This window comes from Mustela putorius, unplaced genomic scaffold (genome assembly GCF_011764305.1).
Source record: "Mustela putorius furo isolate JIRA1106 unplaced genomic scaffold, ASM1176430v1.1 tig00003834_pilon_pilon_pilon, whole genome shotgun sequence".
NCBI classification, from domain to species: Eukaryota; Metazoa; Chordata; class Mammalia; order Carnivora; family Mustelidae; genus Mustela; species Mustela putorius.
Window position 1 is genome coordinate 37,264,149 of NW_025421987.1, and position 16,937 is coordinate 37,281,085.

Consider the following 16,937-nt stretch of genomic DNA (forward strand, 5'->3'; position numbering starts at 1 on the left):
ATTGGTTGTCCATTTGGTTAATCTCATCCCTAGGTTGACGGACTTCTGGAGTGGCCAGCCCTCCCCCTGAGACTGATTATCAGGAGTGCCCCACTGTGTCCTAAACAAAGATAATCCAATCAGGTATGACACAGATTACCTTCCAGAAGCCCACAGTCCAACAGTGAAAGCCAGACCTCCCTTTGGGCAAAGCCAAATTCTTTATTACACGGTAAATAAATGAGCTGCCTTTAGTAGGATCTCTGAGGCTCTTGTCTCCAAACTTTGCACCTGTTACCTGCTTGAGCTTAAGCAAGGCTTATCAATCATAATGGGCTTCTGTGGAGAAAACAAAAGAAAAAAATTATCTCAGGCTTAAAACAACATAGATCTCTTTCTCCTCCCCTCTCCATGGCCAGCATGGGTTGAACGAGGCCTCTGCTCCCTATTTCCTTGCTTGAGTCAAGGCTCAGGGAGCCAGCACCATCTTGAGTGTCACTCTGCAATGGCAAAGCAAGACAGGTAATGGATCATGTGTTGGCCGTCCAGGCAGAAGGGACACACATTGCTTCTCCCATGTCATTGGCCAATGCAAGTTTGACACTTACATCAAGTTTAGGGGTAGGAGACTGAAAAACTGTTTTACCCTGTGTCCAAAAAGACAAGAACTGATCATCATAGCCCTAGTTACTACCCCAAGGGGTTTATCTCTAAAAACAAAAAGACTCACATAAAAAGACTTTTAACCATTGCTCTGTTTCCCCCCCTCATTTTCCTACCTAAATGAGACATTAGAATTCACTGGTGGAGTCTTAGAAATTCTGTTTACCATGCTGTCGGCTCCATCTCATTCTGCCATCCACTTTTTATTTTTATTTTTTTAAGATTTTATTTATTTATTTGACAGACAGAGATCACAAGTAGGCAAGGGAGGCAGGCAGAGAGAGAGGAGGAAGCAGGCTCCCCGCTGAGCAGGGAGCCTGATGCAGGGCTCCATCCCAGGACCCTGGGATCATGACCTGAGCCGAAGGCAGAGGCTTAACCCGCTGAGCCACCCAGGCACCCCTGCCATCCACTTTTAGACCAGGTTCTCTGACTCTTGCTGGTTCTTTATTTAGGGTTGTTGGGATCGCTTAAGTCCTGGTATACAGAGACAGAGTTGACCCACTTCTCTGCGTGTCCTTCGTCCCCCTTCATCCACAGAACCCCGTCTTTGCAGCCACACGGCAGTTGCTGATCACGAGCATGCTCTTTAGTCCATGCTCTATGCCTGGGCTTATACGGTTCCTTTATAGACTTGCCCAGCCCACCGCACTGGCCAGCAGGCCACACAGACTCATGTTTATCCCAGGGTCTCAACTCAGATTTGTCCTTCTGTAATTTTTGTCCACTGCTTTCTTATCTGTGAATTATTGGTTTTCTTGTCTTTGACTAACTCTTTATGCCTTCTACTAAAGAAGTAAGGGTAGAAATGCTGTCTTTTTCTGTTCTTGTGTCTCCAGCACAGTATCAGCCTGAGAATAACTTAATAGATTTTTGATGAACTGGCGATTATGGAGATATTGAATCACTAGGATTGACAGGAGAGAGAAGTAAAGTCATACTTAGCAGTTACAACAGGTCCTCTTGAGAAAAAATACCTTCTTTCGACTAAATTATTTCTAGCCATTAAAAGTTGACCTTTGCTTTTATGTTAACGAGTGATCCAACGTAGTTAATTTTAACACAAGGAGTTCAACAAAGATTCATACTGCCTTTGTGGGTATCAGGCAACTGTTTTCTATGTGATTTACCTCTGCACTACATTTCCAGTCCTGTGGCCCGGACTGGCTGCTGTTGGTCACCAGGGGATGGATGGGGCTGGGAGATAGGAGAGGTCTCTGACCGAGGGCTGTAGAGAGAGGCACTGCCAGACACACTCCTCAGAAAAAGAAAGAAAGCTCTGAGATCAAAACACACTCAGTCTGCAACTTTCTTTCTTTCTTTTCTTTTCTTTTTTTTTAATTGCTGGGGGAAAGAACCGTACAGCATTTTCTAACGGTATCTATTTTAAGATCCTGTGTCCCCTTCAAATCTTTCTTCTATATATGTGGTATATGGAGAGGAGGAGAGGGAAAACAGAGGGAGATTAAGAAATGTATTTAAAATAATTTGATTCAAATGACCTACTTTTCAAAGTCATAGCACCCATGTTTCGTGCCATTTAGATGCCTAGGCCTTTTCAAAAGAATGCGCTGCAGAAGGCTGGTTGGGAGAGGTGGGCAGGAATTGAAGACCTTCAAGTGGGTGGCCCTACCAACTTGGCAGGTCACCAGGTGAAATGCCAGATAAAGCTGGGTTTTAGGTGGGCGGCCATCCATCTCGGTCCCTGTTGGAGCTTGACGTTCCAGCATAACTATTCATAGCGCCCTGTTTGGTTCTCAAAGGTTTGCTGGTGTGGAATAGGTGCCCTGGTTTTAGGCTCTCCCAGAGGGGAGAATATTGGAGTGATGGATGGGAAGGAACAAGACTCCAGAGTGAAGAGGGCTCGGGGGAGAGTGATTTTATGAGAGTACGTCTGTACAGGGTTTTCCTTAAAAGGCTGCATATAGTGCTTTCTGAAATGCCTTGCAGACTTTCTTCTGACGTACTTCTTGACATCAGTTTATTTTTCTTCGGTGCAGCTCAGCGTGTCTCAGTGCAGCCTGGATTTCTCTGAGACTCACAGGCGGCAGTGCTGTGTGTGTGTGTGTGATTCAAGCCTGGACAGATTGGCTGTGAATGGGGTGATAAGAATAGAGAGAAGCACATACCAGTAAACCACACTTCCTGTGCACAAACCTTTGAATACTGCGTTTCACTGTCTGAAATAGCATTCATCTTAACGCTGGGATCATTTATTCCCTGTGGAATTAAGCAAGAGCACTGGCGGCAGCAGAAACTATTTTGGGAAAGAGATGTGGGAGGAATTTTGCTATGTATTACAGGCGAGGCAGAAGTGCCTTCCGTGGTTTTGAAGCCCTGGTAAGTGGGGAATTGACAACTTTCAGATAATCCCACATCGTAATTACTGTCCAGGCTAATGTGTACACACTGCGATCTATAAAGGTCGTCAGTAAAGACGGAGTTTTTAGGTGCTTCAACTTAAGTCACCTAAATGGCAGAAAGAGAACTTTTCTTTGGAGATTAGCATTAGCGTTTCGTGCAGATGCTGTTGAGAAGGGGTAAAATACAACATCTGTTCCTGTCCCCTCCTTAAGTATGCCCTTGCAGGTGGTTTTTGCATATTCCCATGTAAACTTCCTTCCCTCTTTAGAGAAATTTAAAATAAAGCAGTGAATGCTGTGCCCCCACCTCTTACTCCCTCCCCATAAAGCTGAGGTGGGTAGGGCTTGGCAGCTGGCAGCAGCTGCAGAGATAAATAAGCCTGGGGCTCCTGGATGGACAGGGTGCAGAAGCGCGTGGGATGAGTGCCTGCCCTGGGACGAGGCCATGAGGACGGAGCTGCAGCGGGAGGCCACAAGTTCAGGCAGTGAATGGGAGGTCGGGGCTCATAGGAGCCAGTGTGATAGTCCTTTTGATCAAGCTATTGCTTTTGCAGGGGTGAAGTGGGCAAACTTTAGAGGACAGAGAAAAGTCAGCTGCAACTTAAATGACTTCTGTCTTGTCATTGAATTAATGTATCTAATGGAAACCCAGACATTATGTTGCTCTGTTTCTATTTAACTTTGCTATTGGATAGTCCTTCAACTGCTAAGGAACTGAGTACCTTCAGAATTTTGTCTTTACAAATTAGCTGCAATAAGAAATTGCAAACAGCAGCCTGGTCCTATTTAAAAATTCTCTACTTTGTTACTGGTAACCAGCTTAGAAAATGTTTTTTCTACGGAAGGCTTTTGAATTTTTTTCCAATGTGGTAGATGTAATCACAACAGATTTTCGTTGTCGTTTTTATCTTATTTTCTTTTTCACTTTGGCCTTGGAATTAATGTGAGAGGCAGAGATGTTAAGGTTCCGAACCCCAAACAGTGCTGTCGAGATTTATGATAAATACTTCATAAATTATATCCTATTGCTCAAAAATTATTATATAGAGAATTTACCTTAAGTCAAAACCATAAATATCCACTTGTTTTGTATGGGGAGCTTGGTGAAGAAATGGTACCATTATAGACATCAATGGTCTATATATTTTTTTTAAGCAAATGAACTATCATTTTATGTTCCAGTTAAATTGAATCAAAATGATCTCAGAATCTGAAATACATTGCTGTCTTTCTATATGGACGTGACATGAAAAGTTTTTCATTTTTATGCAGTATTTCTAATTCTTTATAGTTTTAATTACCCATGTGAGAAATTGGTGGAAAAGACCTTTATCTCATGACAAGACATAAGAAAAGTACTGAAAAATTTGAGGAATGTCAAGAAAAAATTTGAAAAAAATTCAAGAAAAAAATTCTTTTAAATTAGAAGATTCTTTAAGTAGTATTTTTGTGTGTGTGTGTCTGTTTCTCTAGGATGCTAGAGAAGTAACTTTAAGCACAAGTGTTAAATCGATAGGGATGAAAGAGCCAGATATGTTGGAGGTAGAGTGGTAGAGAAGGAAGGGGGAGTGAACATTTTTTAAAAAGGAGATTTAAAAAAAAAAACAACTTTGAAGGTGGACTAATAAATCAAGAAAAGGCTTACCTGGGGCTGCTATGTGGGAGGATCCACACTGGGACATCTAGGGAGAGGGGACAGCCCGAATTGAGTTTGGGAAGAAAATCAGGCATTTTCCCCCCGGGGTTTCACCTGGATCCTTAAACACATTCATCGAAGATGACAGAAACTCATCATCAGCCCACTGACTGTGGGTTTACCTGTGGGATGAAATCGCCAGTGGTCCCAGGCTCTTCGATCTTTTTCTTTGTGATTGTCTGCATTGTCACAAACTCTCTGACTGTCCCTTTTTCTGTGTTCTAGGAGAGACAGCGCCTGGAGACGATCCTCAGTCTCTGTGCTGAATACACGAAGCCTGACAGTCACTTGTCCACCGGCACCACCGTAGCCGATGTGCAGAAGATCAATAAGGAGCTTGAGAAGCTGCAGCTGTCTGACGAGGAGTCCGTGTTTGAGGAAGCCATGGTGAGCCCTGACGCCAGGTACAGGTGCCACCCAAAAGGCTCTCTCCACGATGCCGACTCGGTGGTCTTCGGGAGCATTGGGCAGAGTGGTGCCGGCTTCCTTTCCCCCAGGAGCATCAGGAATGATGAGCTGCTCAGGGACCTCACGCCTGCCTTCCTGAAAACGTCCAGCGAGTCTGCTTATCTTAGTATCCTACCCAAGGTAAAGGCGACAGAGCAAAAAGATCAGGATTTAGGGCCCGGGGCTCTGCTTCTGCTTTGGCCCAGAGATGAAAGGCTTTGTCGAACTTGTTTCCCAAAATGTTTTCAGTGAAGCTTCAGTTTAAGAGGTAATTAGCTAAATGAGGTGCAGCAAATTAGGGCACTTACTCTTAAGTAACAAGTGTGCACCGTAAGAATTGTAGCAATACAGAAAACTCCAAAGAAGGAAGTTTCTCTTTTCTCTGTCCCCTCCCGGTTGTACACCTGAGAAATAAACACCAAAGTGTCTTACCGCCTTCTTCATATTTCTGTGCATATTACGGCCACAGGCATGGACGCACAGATGCAAACATACGGTGTTCTGCCCGTTTTCCTTGACTCACTCAATGTCTTGCATATTTTTCCATTTTAGTACACACAGCTCTGGCTCATTCTTTTCAATAGCTGACTAGTATTCTATTGTTTGGAAATACCATTTAAATTGTTTCTAGCTTTTTTTACTAATAAAATGGATATGCGGTGAATATTGTGCAAATATATCTTCAAGTTCACTTACTAAAATTGGAATGGCTGGATCAAAGAGTTGTATGTTATTCATTTTAGTTATTTTTAATTTTTTTAAGACTTTATTGATTTATTTGACAGACAGAGATCACAAGTAGGCAGAGAGGCAGGCAGAGAGAAAGGAAGGGAAGCAGGCTTCCTGCTGAGCAGAGAGCCCAACTCGGGGCTCAGTCCCAGGACCCTGGGATCACAACGTGAGCCAAAGGCAGAGGCTTTAACCCACTGAGCCACCCAGGTGCCTCTATGTTATTCATTTTAATCAGTACTTCCAAATGATACTCTCGAAAGGCTGCATATTTCCAGGTGACACTTCCACCAACAGTTTGTGAGCACGCCTTGTTCTCCATACACTTGCCAAGGCTGCACATTTTCAAAATTTTTCAATATACTAAATTAATTGGTGTCTAATTTGCTTGCCCTTAATTATGCATAAAGTTAGACATCTTTTCTTATTTTTGGTTGTTAATTTGTGTTTTGACCCAACTTACTCATGTTCTTCACCCATTTTTTAAAAATTTCTTACCTTGTTTTTACTAAGTCATTAGAGTTATTTGTAAGGAAATTAGTCTTTTATCATGAGTGGTCTTAAACAGTTACACATAAGTAAATATGTGTACTTATGATATTTTTTAGATGTATGTGTTTAAGATTCATACGTAGTCATTATTACTTAGTCTTCTAGTTGTATATTGATTTCAAAATGTCTTCCTAATTTGAGGATTTCTTAAATGTAATTAGAGGACTATCTTTTGGTGTAACTTTTTTCACACAGGTTAAGATTCTTTTTTTCTTTTTCTTTTTTTTTTTAAGAGAGAGAGAGAGAGAGAGACAGAGAGTGTGTACAAGTGTGCAAAGAGAGGGCAGAGGGAGAGAGAGCCAGCAATCTTAAGCAGGCTCCATGCCCAGTGCAGAGCCCAACCTGCGGCTTGATCTCATGACCCCAAGGTCATTATCTGAGCCAAAATCAAGAGTAAGACGCTTAACTGACTAGCTACCTAAGTGTGCCAAGAATCTTTTTTCTATGAAATTAAAATAAATTCTACTTCTTTTCTAGAAAGGATTTAAGAGAGTGACAAGAAGATATAAGCTTTATTGGAATAAAATTAACACACCAAAAATAGTAATCAGGAGGAAAAAACAGATGCCATAATCACAAGAATTTATTTAAGTAAACAGGATTAACTAATTAAGTAACTCAGACCATTAAGTTCAATTCTGAGATTCTTGGCAATTATAGCCAAAGAATGAAAAACAAACAAAAAAAAATTATCAGTTAAATTTTTGTTGTAAGAGAATGACACAAACTGATTAAAAGAAAGACATTATCATGTGCAAAATTCTGGAAGTAGTTTATCACCTGGAGTATTATTCAGGAGGAGTATGTGTGTTTGTTTTGACTTTTTTAACTCAGTGTTCCTCATCAGGAGTCCATCCTGGACTAACCTTCTGAGTTCTTCCAGCATCAGCATCAGGATTTGAAAAGGTTCAGTCCTTCTTTCTCCTAATGACCACAACAACCTTACTCATTCTCTGTGGAAAGTACTTCCGAATAAGACATCTGTCTCAATTGCCAGAAAGTTGCAACTGTTAGAAACTAGGATGGGGGGCAGAATCAAAAGTTGATTGTACTCAGCAAAGTAAATGACCCACCATTTGAAAGCTTGAGCTGTTTTCATCAGCCCTTAGGCTTCCTCTGAAGTCTTGTCTCTCTTTTCATTTAAATGTCTTCCAACATGGACAGCTGCCAGACTTTGGTAAAACAGTAAGCTGTGTGTCTCTCTCTAAGGACCATCTTTAGGGAGACAGGTTTCCTGCTGAAGAGAGCTAGGACATGATAGCTGCTGGTGTGTAAATGGGCAGATCATGGCGGATGTTTTTAATTGCCCAAATATGCTTTTGTGGAAAAGGACGCCTCTAAAGCTTCGAGCAACCTCCGTTGTGACCAGACATGTAAGACTGTGCATCCTTTAGAGACAGGAAATAACAAAGGCGCCTCTGGTTACCTCGCAGCAGCTTAGGCAGGGAGTGAGGGAGGGGATGAGTTCCAAGGACGGAGGTTTGCCTGTATGACTTTTCGGAGACAGATATATGTCATCCCAGGACAGCAGATAGAAGAGTGTTTTATTAAATGAGCATTTGTTTTGGATGCTTTTCTTCTTAGTAATCTGCTCACTAACTCATTTACTTAGCAAAGGACAGTGTTTGTTATTAATCGATCTAAGGATCAAATGCAGAAAAGAATATGACAGATCCATTGATTTAAGGAAACAAAGATTTTGATGATATTTAGGAAACCTGAGACTTACTGTTCTGGAGCTTAGTTTTAGCTAACACATAAAGATACAGATGACCTTAGAAATATGCACATTTAATTTAATTTAATATTTTAAAGATTTACTTATTTTAAAGAGAAAAAGTGAGAGCAAAGGGGGAGGAGCAGAGGGAGAGGGAGAAAGAGACTCTCAAGCAGACTCCCCACTGAGCGTGGAGCCTGCCGCCAGGCTCGATCTCACAATCCTGAGATCATGACCTGAACCCAAACTGAGTCAGATGCTTAACTGACTGAGCCACCCAGGCACCCCGGAATACGCTCATTTTAATTGGCTTTTGTGAAGCTGTCTTCTGGCACCGGAGGTGAAAGCTGAGAGTAGCTCACTGTTCTTTTTTCCTGTAGTGTTAGGATATAAGTCAAACGTAGAACACTTGTGTGTTTTGTGTACAGCCTTGTGACACGACTTACAAATATCATGAAATGATTGCCACGCTTAGTTTAGCTAACTGGTTAGCTAGTTTAGCTAAGTTTAGCTAGCATCCATCACCTCATATTGTTATTTGAGAAAAAAAAAAAAGTTCTTTTCTTTGAGAATTTTCTCCCTCTTCTCTTGTTGAGTAATCATTCTGTCTATGTGGGCAGCCGTAACACTTGCACCTTCCTATGGTTGCAAAGAGTTTCTAAGGAAATTTGGGGGGAAAAAAGCAGAAACAGTGTGTCTCGTTTCTACCGTCCCTCCCCTTTCTCTGTGGAGATCGGGTTACCTCATAGATGGCGTATTCGGGGATGCTCCTATGTGTGTAAACAGTACGCTCATCCCATTCTATCACCAACCATTCAGTTTTGGAATGCCTTTTGAAGATTTTACTCTTTATAAATAACAAAAAAGAACGACCATTTCCTAGATAGCACTGATGGTTATAAACAGCCTTTCAAATGGTCTATTATCTATGGTGCCCATTGTGGTCAGTTGTTTAGAAACTTGGAGTTAGACGTTTATAATCGCCCCTGTCACCTTTCTTCACCCGCCACTTGCTTAGAAAGCTTAGGGTATGGAGATTGCTCAGCTTTTGTTTGCTCTTAATGCTTGGCTTCCACCAGTGAGAGATATTTTTAAACTATGCTGGCAGCTGAAACCCAATATGAAATGTTCACCCAACAGGATACTGGCCTTCTTGGGCCTTTCCTGCTAGGATTACTCGTCAGTGATTTTGGAATGCCATTCACTGTTACGGGCCTTCCTCATACCCTAAAACAGCCGCCTGAGTACTAAGACAATGAGATTCATTGTGATAAAAAGGTCAGCGGTTGTTTTATTAATTGGCAAGATACTGCATTTAAGATGGCAAGTAGGAGTCTAAATGTCAAAGCGTGGAAGGCCTGTGTACCTTTGCTAATCACCCTGAGATACTGTGACATCTCAATTGTTTGATCTCCTTAAGGGGCAGTGAAGTAGGGTAAAGAATAAAGACTGTGAATAAGGAAGACCACATGCTGGCTCTCTTCTTGAAGTTATTTTCAAGATCATTAAATAAATCAAATGAATTTCATGTGGCATACCAAATGTTAATTATTTCTTTGGCTAATATGAATATTCTTGGCACTAACTAATGAGTAATCTTCAATAATTTACTTATTGAGGCTGCTGTGTTTAATGTCCAATTGTGAAATTGTTTCATGGCTGACTTACTAATGCAGAAAAATTATTTCTTTTTCAAAAAGAGATGAAAATTGAGTAAGTGATGTACCTTTACCCCAGCATCCCCGGACTTACAGAAAGACTGATCAGCTGATATCTAGGATAACTACCTGAAATGGCTGAAAGAGGCGATTTTCAATTCATTATACTCTCTTCTTAAAACAATAGGCAGTCCCAGTTTGCATGTATATGATCCCAAATGCTCCTTTCTTCCCTGGGCACCTGTCATCACTCTGTTCAGGGGTATAAGTATGTCCTCTCTTACTCAGTTTTTTTCCTGACTTTCTCATTCCTTGCCAAGGAACTCAAGTTTTTTTCTGTGAAGTGACCAGTGTCACATTTTGTGTCAGAGAAGCCCACTGGCCCAGTTAGTGTCTTAAACATTATATAAGAAAAAGGTGCTGTAGGATAAAGATAGTAATTGTAATGCCGAGCGCCTTGTACGCCCACCTTAAAAGACCACCAGAGACGCAAGTCAAAGCCAAACAGCAAGGGTCATTTATTACGAGTTCTAACCCAGACCTCCGCGCACTCGTTGCCGGTGACGCTGAGAGGTGCCAGGCAGAGTAAGTGCAGTGTTTTTATAAGCAGGTACAAACAAGTTTGGGTGGGGTACAAACAAATTTAAAAAATCATACCTGGTGTTGGTTGATTGGTATTGGGAGCCCACGCGCGCCATCAAGCAAGCATTCAAACAGAAGCAAAAGTAGCTAGTTAGCCCGCGCGTTGAGCAAGCCCTTTTACAGAAGCAGAAGTAGCCGGTTGATAACACTTTTGGGCACAAACAACTTTCGGGTGGAGTAAACAACTTTCGGGTGTAGTAAAGTTTGTCCAGGCCTTTCAGTAATGTGTGAACACAAGAACACTGAAACATGAATTAATGTCATATTAAGTGTATAGTTTTCAGTGATTTTGGGAATCACCAAAGTAATAAGGCCTGTATTATCCTGGTCATTCACTTCAAGGAACACTGAGGTGAGAGCGGCCAAGTGTATCGTGCCCTTGCTTTTCCACCATGTGTTGGAAAGGAGACAAATAAGCATGAATGCCCATTCACAGATAACCCTAGTCGGGGGGCCCAGGATACAGCTAGAGATTCGGGAAACTGTTGTAGGAGCAGTGCTTACTTGGAGATGGGAGAGAATATGGAGGTTGGAGTGAAGGTAGCATCATGTCCAAGATATCCCCGAGGAAGATGTCAAAAGTCTTGTCTAGATTCTAGTTCCTTGCTGTGCCAAACTTTTCTCTATGACCTTAAGATAAGTCACTACAATCTCAATGGATCCCAACTTCCTCATCTGTACCAACTTAGTTATTTCAACTTCAAAAGAATATGAATGGGTGAATTTAATTTGGTTTGTATGAGGTAACTTAAGACCTTCACTGCTGAGGATTTGTGGGAAAATGCAGAATTGCAACAGAACAATCACAAGGATGCTTTTAGAATCCAAAGAGGCACTGAGACTGTGAAACCCCAGACTTCCTACTGGTGTGTAAATTGGGCGATTCTGGAATTGAAGTGTGAATAGCCCTTTTCTGTGTTGATTAATTGCAGACCCCTGAGGGTATAAACGAAGAACAAAGGATTCAGGAGTTGGCTGCAATGGAAGAGACCCGGATAGCAATTTTGAATAACCTCGAGGAACTTGAACAAAAAATCAAAGATATCAATGACCAGATGGATGAATCTTCCAGAGAGGTATAAAACAGGAGTTGGTGTTTTTACCCCTCTCTTTTTTCTCACTTTCCTTTAGCTTAAAAATATTACTGCCTATTAAGGCATAGCTTTGGAAGCAGAATACATAGAAATCAACATGAGTTAGTATTTTCTTTCAGTAGGTCCATGTTAGGGTAAAAATACCTTTTTTTAAAAAGTTTTTTCCTTGTCTTCTTTTTTTTTCTTAAGTCAGATGAGACTTTTATTTTTTAAAGATTTCATTTATTTATTTGACAGAGATAGAGAGAGAGAGAAGGAACATGAGCAGGGGGAGTGGGAGAGGGAGATCAGGCTTCCCATGGAGGAGGGAACCTGATGTGGGGCTCGAAGCCAGGATCCTGGGATCACGACCTGAGACGAAGGCAAATGCTTAATGACTGAGCCACCCAGCCACCCCAGATGAGACTTTTTTGATGTACTTTGGGTATAGCCAGTTTTGTCTTAACTAGTGTATGCTCTCTGACTTGCTACAGATCTGTCAATTGAGGTCCCATATATTGAGGTGTCCGTGTTCAAATCCAACAAACATTTCCTGAGTATGCTTACTATGAGCTGGACATCGTGTCAGAATATAGGGGTTTTATATATAAAGAAAACATAGACCCAGCTTTCTAGAGGTTTGCAACCAGAGAGGAGACAGACACATAGTCTATTATATAATAAGAGAAAGGGGCCATTTTCATACTAACTCCATGGAGTGAGATGGAGCAAATGATTCTGCCTACCATGTATATACTCACAGATGATGTAGACAGCTATAAGTGGAAGGGGACTGCTCACCTGTCATTTTATCCACAGACCCTGGATGTCCCTCCTGCTGTCATTGCTAAGAATGCATCGCTTGCATGCTGGGCTGGGTGTAATTTTCACTTCCCAAGCTCTGTGGACACAGACAGACACAGCTGCTCCCAAGATGGTTTGTGCTTGAGTCTGAATGTGAGCAAATAGGCAAAATATTATTGAGAAGTTAGCAGAAAAGGAGTTATAGTAGAAAAATTAAATGATAGGTAGATTTCTTAGTAAATGTACTGCAGGCTGTCCAGCTTTCTTATATAGGAATTCTGAGTCTCACCTAAACTCTCTGGAGTGTTCTCTAGAGCCTACAGTCTGGCTGATACCATAGTACTTTTTGAAATTTGTGGCTGTTAAAAATGCACCTCTAAAGTGGGCAGTTGAGAATCTCTCCGAAGGTGAAACACCTCTGGGCTTTGTTTTATGTCCTCAGTTGGATATGGAATGTGCTCTTTTGGATGGAGAACAGAAATCCGAAACAACTGAACTTATGAAAGAGAAGGAAATTTTGGATCATCTAAATAGGAAAATAGCAGAACTGGAAAAGAACATCGTTGGTGAAAAGACCAAGGTAAGAGAAAAGTATATTTGAATGCAATTTTTAGGGGCAATATGGTGGTTCCATTTGGTCAAATTTAAATGTTGTATGAATTCCCATGGTTTGGGATTTGTGTGTCATGTTCCTGGAGACAGTGGTACTAGGAGAAAGTCTTAAGATGAGGTAAGTTCTTCACAAAGAACTGTCAGGGTTTGAGCCATGGATGCTAAGGGACTAGAGCCCATAGAACTTTCAAGTTGATATTTCTGACCTCTTAACCTGCTTGAGATGAGTGAATTGCTTTTTTCCAACAGGTTTTCTGCTCTTCTGATTGTGTTGTGTTTTTTAAAGATTTATTTTAGCATAATAAGTTTATTCTTAATCACTTGTATCCAGTGGGGATGACTTAAGCACATTCAACTGCTGTTTATTTATTAAGAATTTGAATGGGAACCATTCATTGCCCTTGTCCTGACTTACCATTGTCTTCAGTGCAAGTGCACTACTCTTTGGCGAATGCACTGGAGTTGTCAGGCAATCCTCACACACTGTCAGGTGGAAAATATCCATGAAACACGGTTGACACTTACCTTGGAAAAGGTCTCACTCATACATTTCAGGCCACAACCTGAATATTAGCTGATACCTATTACGGCAAGTAGGAAAAATTACTTGCAGCTTTTAGAATTCAGAGTTGTAGTTGGGTTTTTATCTGTTTATTTGTTTATTTCCTCTGGGAAATATTTTACTTTTCTCTCACACTTTGAGTTAGTTACAGCTAAACTAAGCCTAAAAAAATGAAATTCCAGTTTTGGAGGAAAAACACAAACGAACTTAAACATATTTCTTCCTTGCTCACTTTCCCTTGAGAAAAAGGGAAAAAAATCAGTTTGAGTAAGTTCTGGTGGGTAATATGTGAAAAGGATTTTTGCTGAATGCAGCTTCCTTTTTGGGCTCTTCTTTGTTTGAGACCTATAAATAAGGGCATTTGATCTTGGTGCCAGAGAATGAGCTCAAAGTGATATTGTCAGAAATTGATGTCAGACTCAGCTACACATCAATTTCTTGCTTGCCTCCTTGTGAGTCAGAAGAATGGGTATCATGTTCTCTATGAGACTTTCTGCCTTCCTTATCCATGTAGTTATTAATCTTTGTGTAGCCCACACATGTCACGGCCTGAAAATTCTATTTGTCTCCATCATTAGCATGAGACACAAAAGTGAAGCAAGTGGTTTCAATGCTTAATCCCACCTCCCAGGGAAAGTCATGTTATATTCTGTGGCTCTAAAGGAGAGGTGGATCTCCAGGGATATGTATAGAAACAAGAAAGGAGGCCACCTCCATCCTTTCTATTATTGTTCTGGTAAGCTTGGCAGAGGCTCTGCATAGGAGAGGGGACATGGGGGGCTTGAAGTAAAGGACCAACTCATGCAGCTGTTAGGGTATACATTGACATCACCCTCACATTAAGAGTTCTCAATGATTTCAGCTTCTCTGCATCTCCACTAACAGCCTTCTCTTCTAAACCATCAGAATCTCTTCTTCCCTTCCATTTCCACTTGCCTCCCTTTAGTTCATTCTCTTCACAGCAGCCAGAGCGATTTTTAAAAATACATAAAGTAGATCCTATCACTCTGATTTGTGTTCCACCGTATTTTATATAAATTTTATGTACTTGTTTCGTGGGCCTTCATCACTGCCCCCTCCTTCAGGCCATGCGCTGCTGACCTTCTTTCTATTTGTTAGAGTCCCCCACCTCCTGCCAGGTCTGTTTCCTTGCAGACCTATTTCCCATGCCTGGATTCCTTTCCCGTATTCCATATCTTGTCTGGTCTGTCTTTCCGGGCTTAGGTTCATTGTTAGCTCTCCAGAAAAGCCCTTTCAGACCCTTCCAGTCTTGATTATGTTCACCCTGTTGTTCTCTGAGTCCCCATACAAATCGCATTTCGTACTTTACGTGTGTTTGGGGCTTCTTAGGTATGGACTTCCCACTCTGGCATGTGAAATAGAGACAGGCAGTGCTCTCCACTGTTTACCGGCTCATAGCCCGGCCTAGCATACCTCCCAGCGTGCTTCGGCAATACTGTCCTTAGATCTCCTGGTAACAGCAAGCCCTTAGCAGAAACACGGAGCCAGACACCTGCGCGAGAGCTCCGCGCTGCCAAGCTCAGGCCATCTGGGATGGTGTGCTTCAGTGCACATGCCAGTGGGCTCGCCGTCACGCGGCCAGCCCCGCGGGAGTGCAAGACAGAAGGAGGAAGTGGCCTCTGCCCTTTGGGATCTCGTTTCCTTTTCCACACACCTGTTGCTGCTGTCGGAAACTGGAATGAGAAAACCAAAACCTGGAAAGATATCCCTGCCGGGCAAGCTCCGCCTCAGATGTCGGTAGCGCGTCCTGTCAGCCTGGCCCTACTGTTTCGGAGACAAGGCCTGGAGCCGTAGGAGGAAGGCTTAGTGACACCTCAGATTTCAAATACTGGTGTGAAAGGATCGGCATCTTTCCCTGGGCACTCGAGGCCGGTCCTTGGTAGTATTTCTCTTAAATGATTTGGGGACTGTCATTCTGTTTTAGCTAGTTGGTGATAAATTAATATACTGGTGTCACTCACTTTTTTGAAAGTTCACGTTACGACGCTTCTCACTTACCAAAGACCTCTCCGTTAGCACCTGTTTTCCCTGAGAGAAATCCGAAGAGGATTTCCGCTTTTATGCAAAATGGCGGTGAGACGTGACCCTAGCGTTCAGCGTGTGTAAAGCCTTCAGCGCCTGTGCTGCCGGGAGTGCGCCCTCACTCCCCCAGCAGCCAGCGTGGCGCCACCTAGCCCCCTGCCTGGGAACTACAGCAGCATCTCTGCATCCAGCCCCCGCAGCTTCCAGCTGTGTGTGTATTTACTTGGTGTATCTGTTAGAAGAGCAAGATGTGTCCTAAGGTATCAGAAAAGCCGAAGAGAAGTTATTTTGGGGGTCTGGGAAAGATTAACATTTTTTCCATGTAAATTACTGGTAATTGCTTCTTTGATTTATACCATTTCAGTTTAGGAAGGGTTTCATAGGAGCGCTCCAATTTCAGATACAGAGGGGAACCTGAATGTTATAGATGACTTATTCATTAAACGTTGCCATCTAAAATATAGACAGTCTAAAATATAGACATCAGAAAATATAGACAATGTAATCAATTATATATTTATTGAACATTTTTGCGGTGGCTCCCTGAGCTGACTCTTCTCTGCCTTTATGGGTTCCACAGTCAAAAACATCAAGAAGCCCATTTCCATGTGGGTCTGAGCTAAGTGCTCCAACGGTAGCCTCATCACAAATAGAGTCTTTATGAACATAGATAAACCCTGAACAAATATAAGTATCTGACTTGAATGTAAGTCCAGAAAGGATATTTATTTTATGAAACAGTCAGCATAGAGGCCATAGTGTTTTCCTGGGGCTAGTAAAAGGAGAGAGAATTGTTAACCTCTGCCCCAGTGAACTGATTCAGTCTAATGAGCTTGGCAACAGAGCAGAGAAGCCACCAGGACCATGAAGCCCCTTGCTGGCAGAGGCCTGGTTGTGGACTCGGCTTCCCTTTTGCTGTCCCTGAGCCCACGGCCAAGCCCAGCCGAGGCCACAGCAGAGCAGGCACACCTCCATTTGTTTAGGTCAGTTTTCCTTCTGTCTTTGCCTCGTTCTGACTGCAGTAAGAATTCCGGACGAAAAATATTTTCCCAATTTCCTTTACTTTATTATAAAGGAATTTCCATTTCCTCTATGATGATTATCTATGTCTTATCTCTGCTTCTTTGGCATGCAAAAATCCATAGTCAGTTGTCCTGAAATTCAGTAAAATGGTTAAGGAAAGAGCTCTGTGTCCGTAGTCTTGTCTCAGAGTCTTTCTGTTACCCAGAAGTTCATCATAAATAAAGCTCAGCCACTCTTTGTTTTAGGATCTGTCCTCACACAAACAGATTATGGTATTTTGTTGCCATCCTGGCCTTGTTTATAACTAAACAAGCTTAAAGGTGTGAATTGAAGCTTAAATCACTCCACGCCATATAGCTCCTGCCACAGAGAAA

The 16,937-nt window shown here is 42.1% G+C and overlaps 1 protein-coding gene and 1 long non-coding RNA gene across 29 annotated transcripts in view; one reads left to right on the forward strand and one right to left on the reverse strand.

Moving 5' to 3' along the window:
* The window catches only part of PHLDB2 (pleckstrin homology like domain family B member 2), a 227,344-nt gene that overhangs the window by 158,016 nt on the left and 52,391 nt on the right, over positions 1-16,937 (forward strand). For 25 of the 28 annotated variants that reach the window (XM_045088355.1, XM_013060879.2, XM_045088342.1 and 22 more), the window contains 3 exons: positions 4,927-5,289; positions 11,379-11,522; positions 12,766-12,903. In XM_045088355.1, the coding sequence (XP_044944290.1) occupies positions 4,927-5,289; positions 11,379-11,522; positions 12,766-12,903 (645 nt within the window). Of the gene's footprint in view, positions 1-2,871; positions 2,983-3,282; positions 3,502-4,926; positions 5,290-11,378; positions 11,523-12,765; positions 12,904-16,937 lie in introns of those variants that run through there. The other 3 variants (XM_045088357.1, XM_045088356.1, XM_045088345.1) reach the window with 3 other exon arrangements.
* On the reverse strand, positions 215-15,591 carry LOC106006690. The gene is made up of 3 exons (XR_006609083.1): positions 15,517-15,591; positions 12,321-12,470; positions 215-318 (listed from the first exon to the last, which is right to left on the reverse strand). It is a non-coding gene; the product is annotated as an uncharacterized LOC106006690 (long non-coding RNA).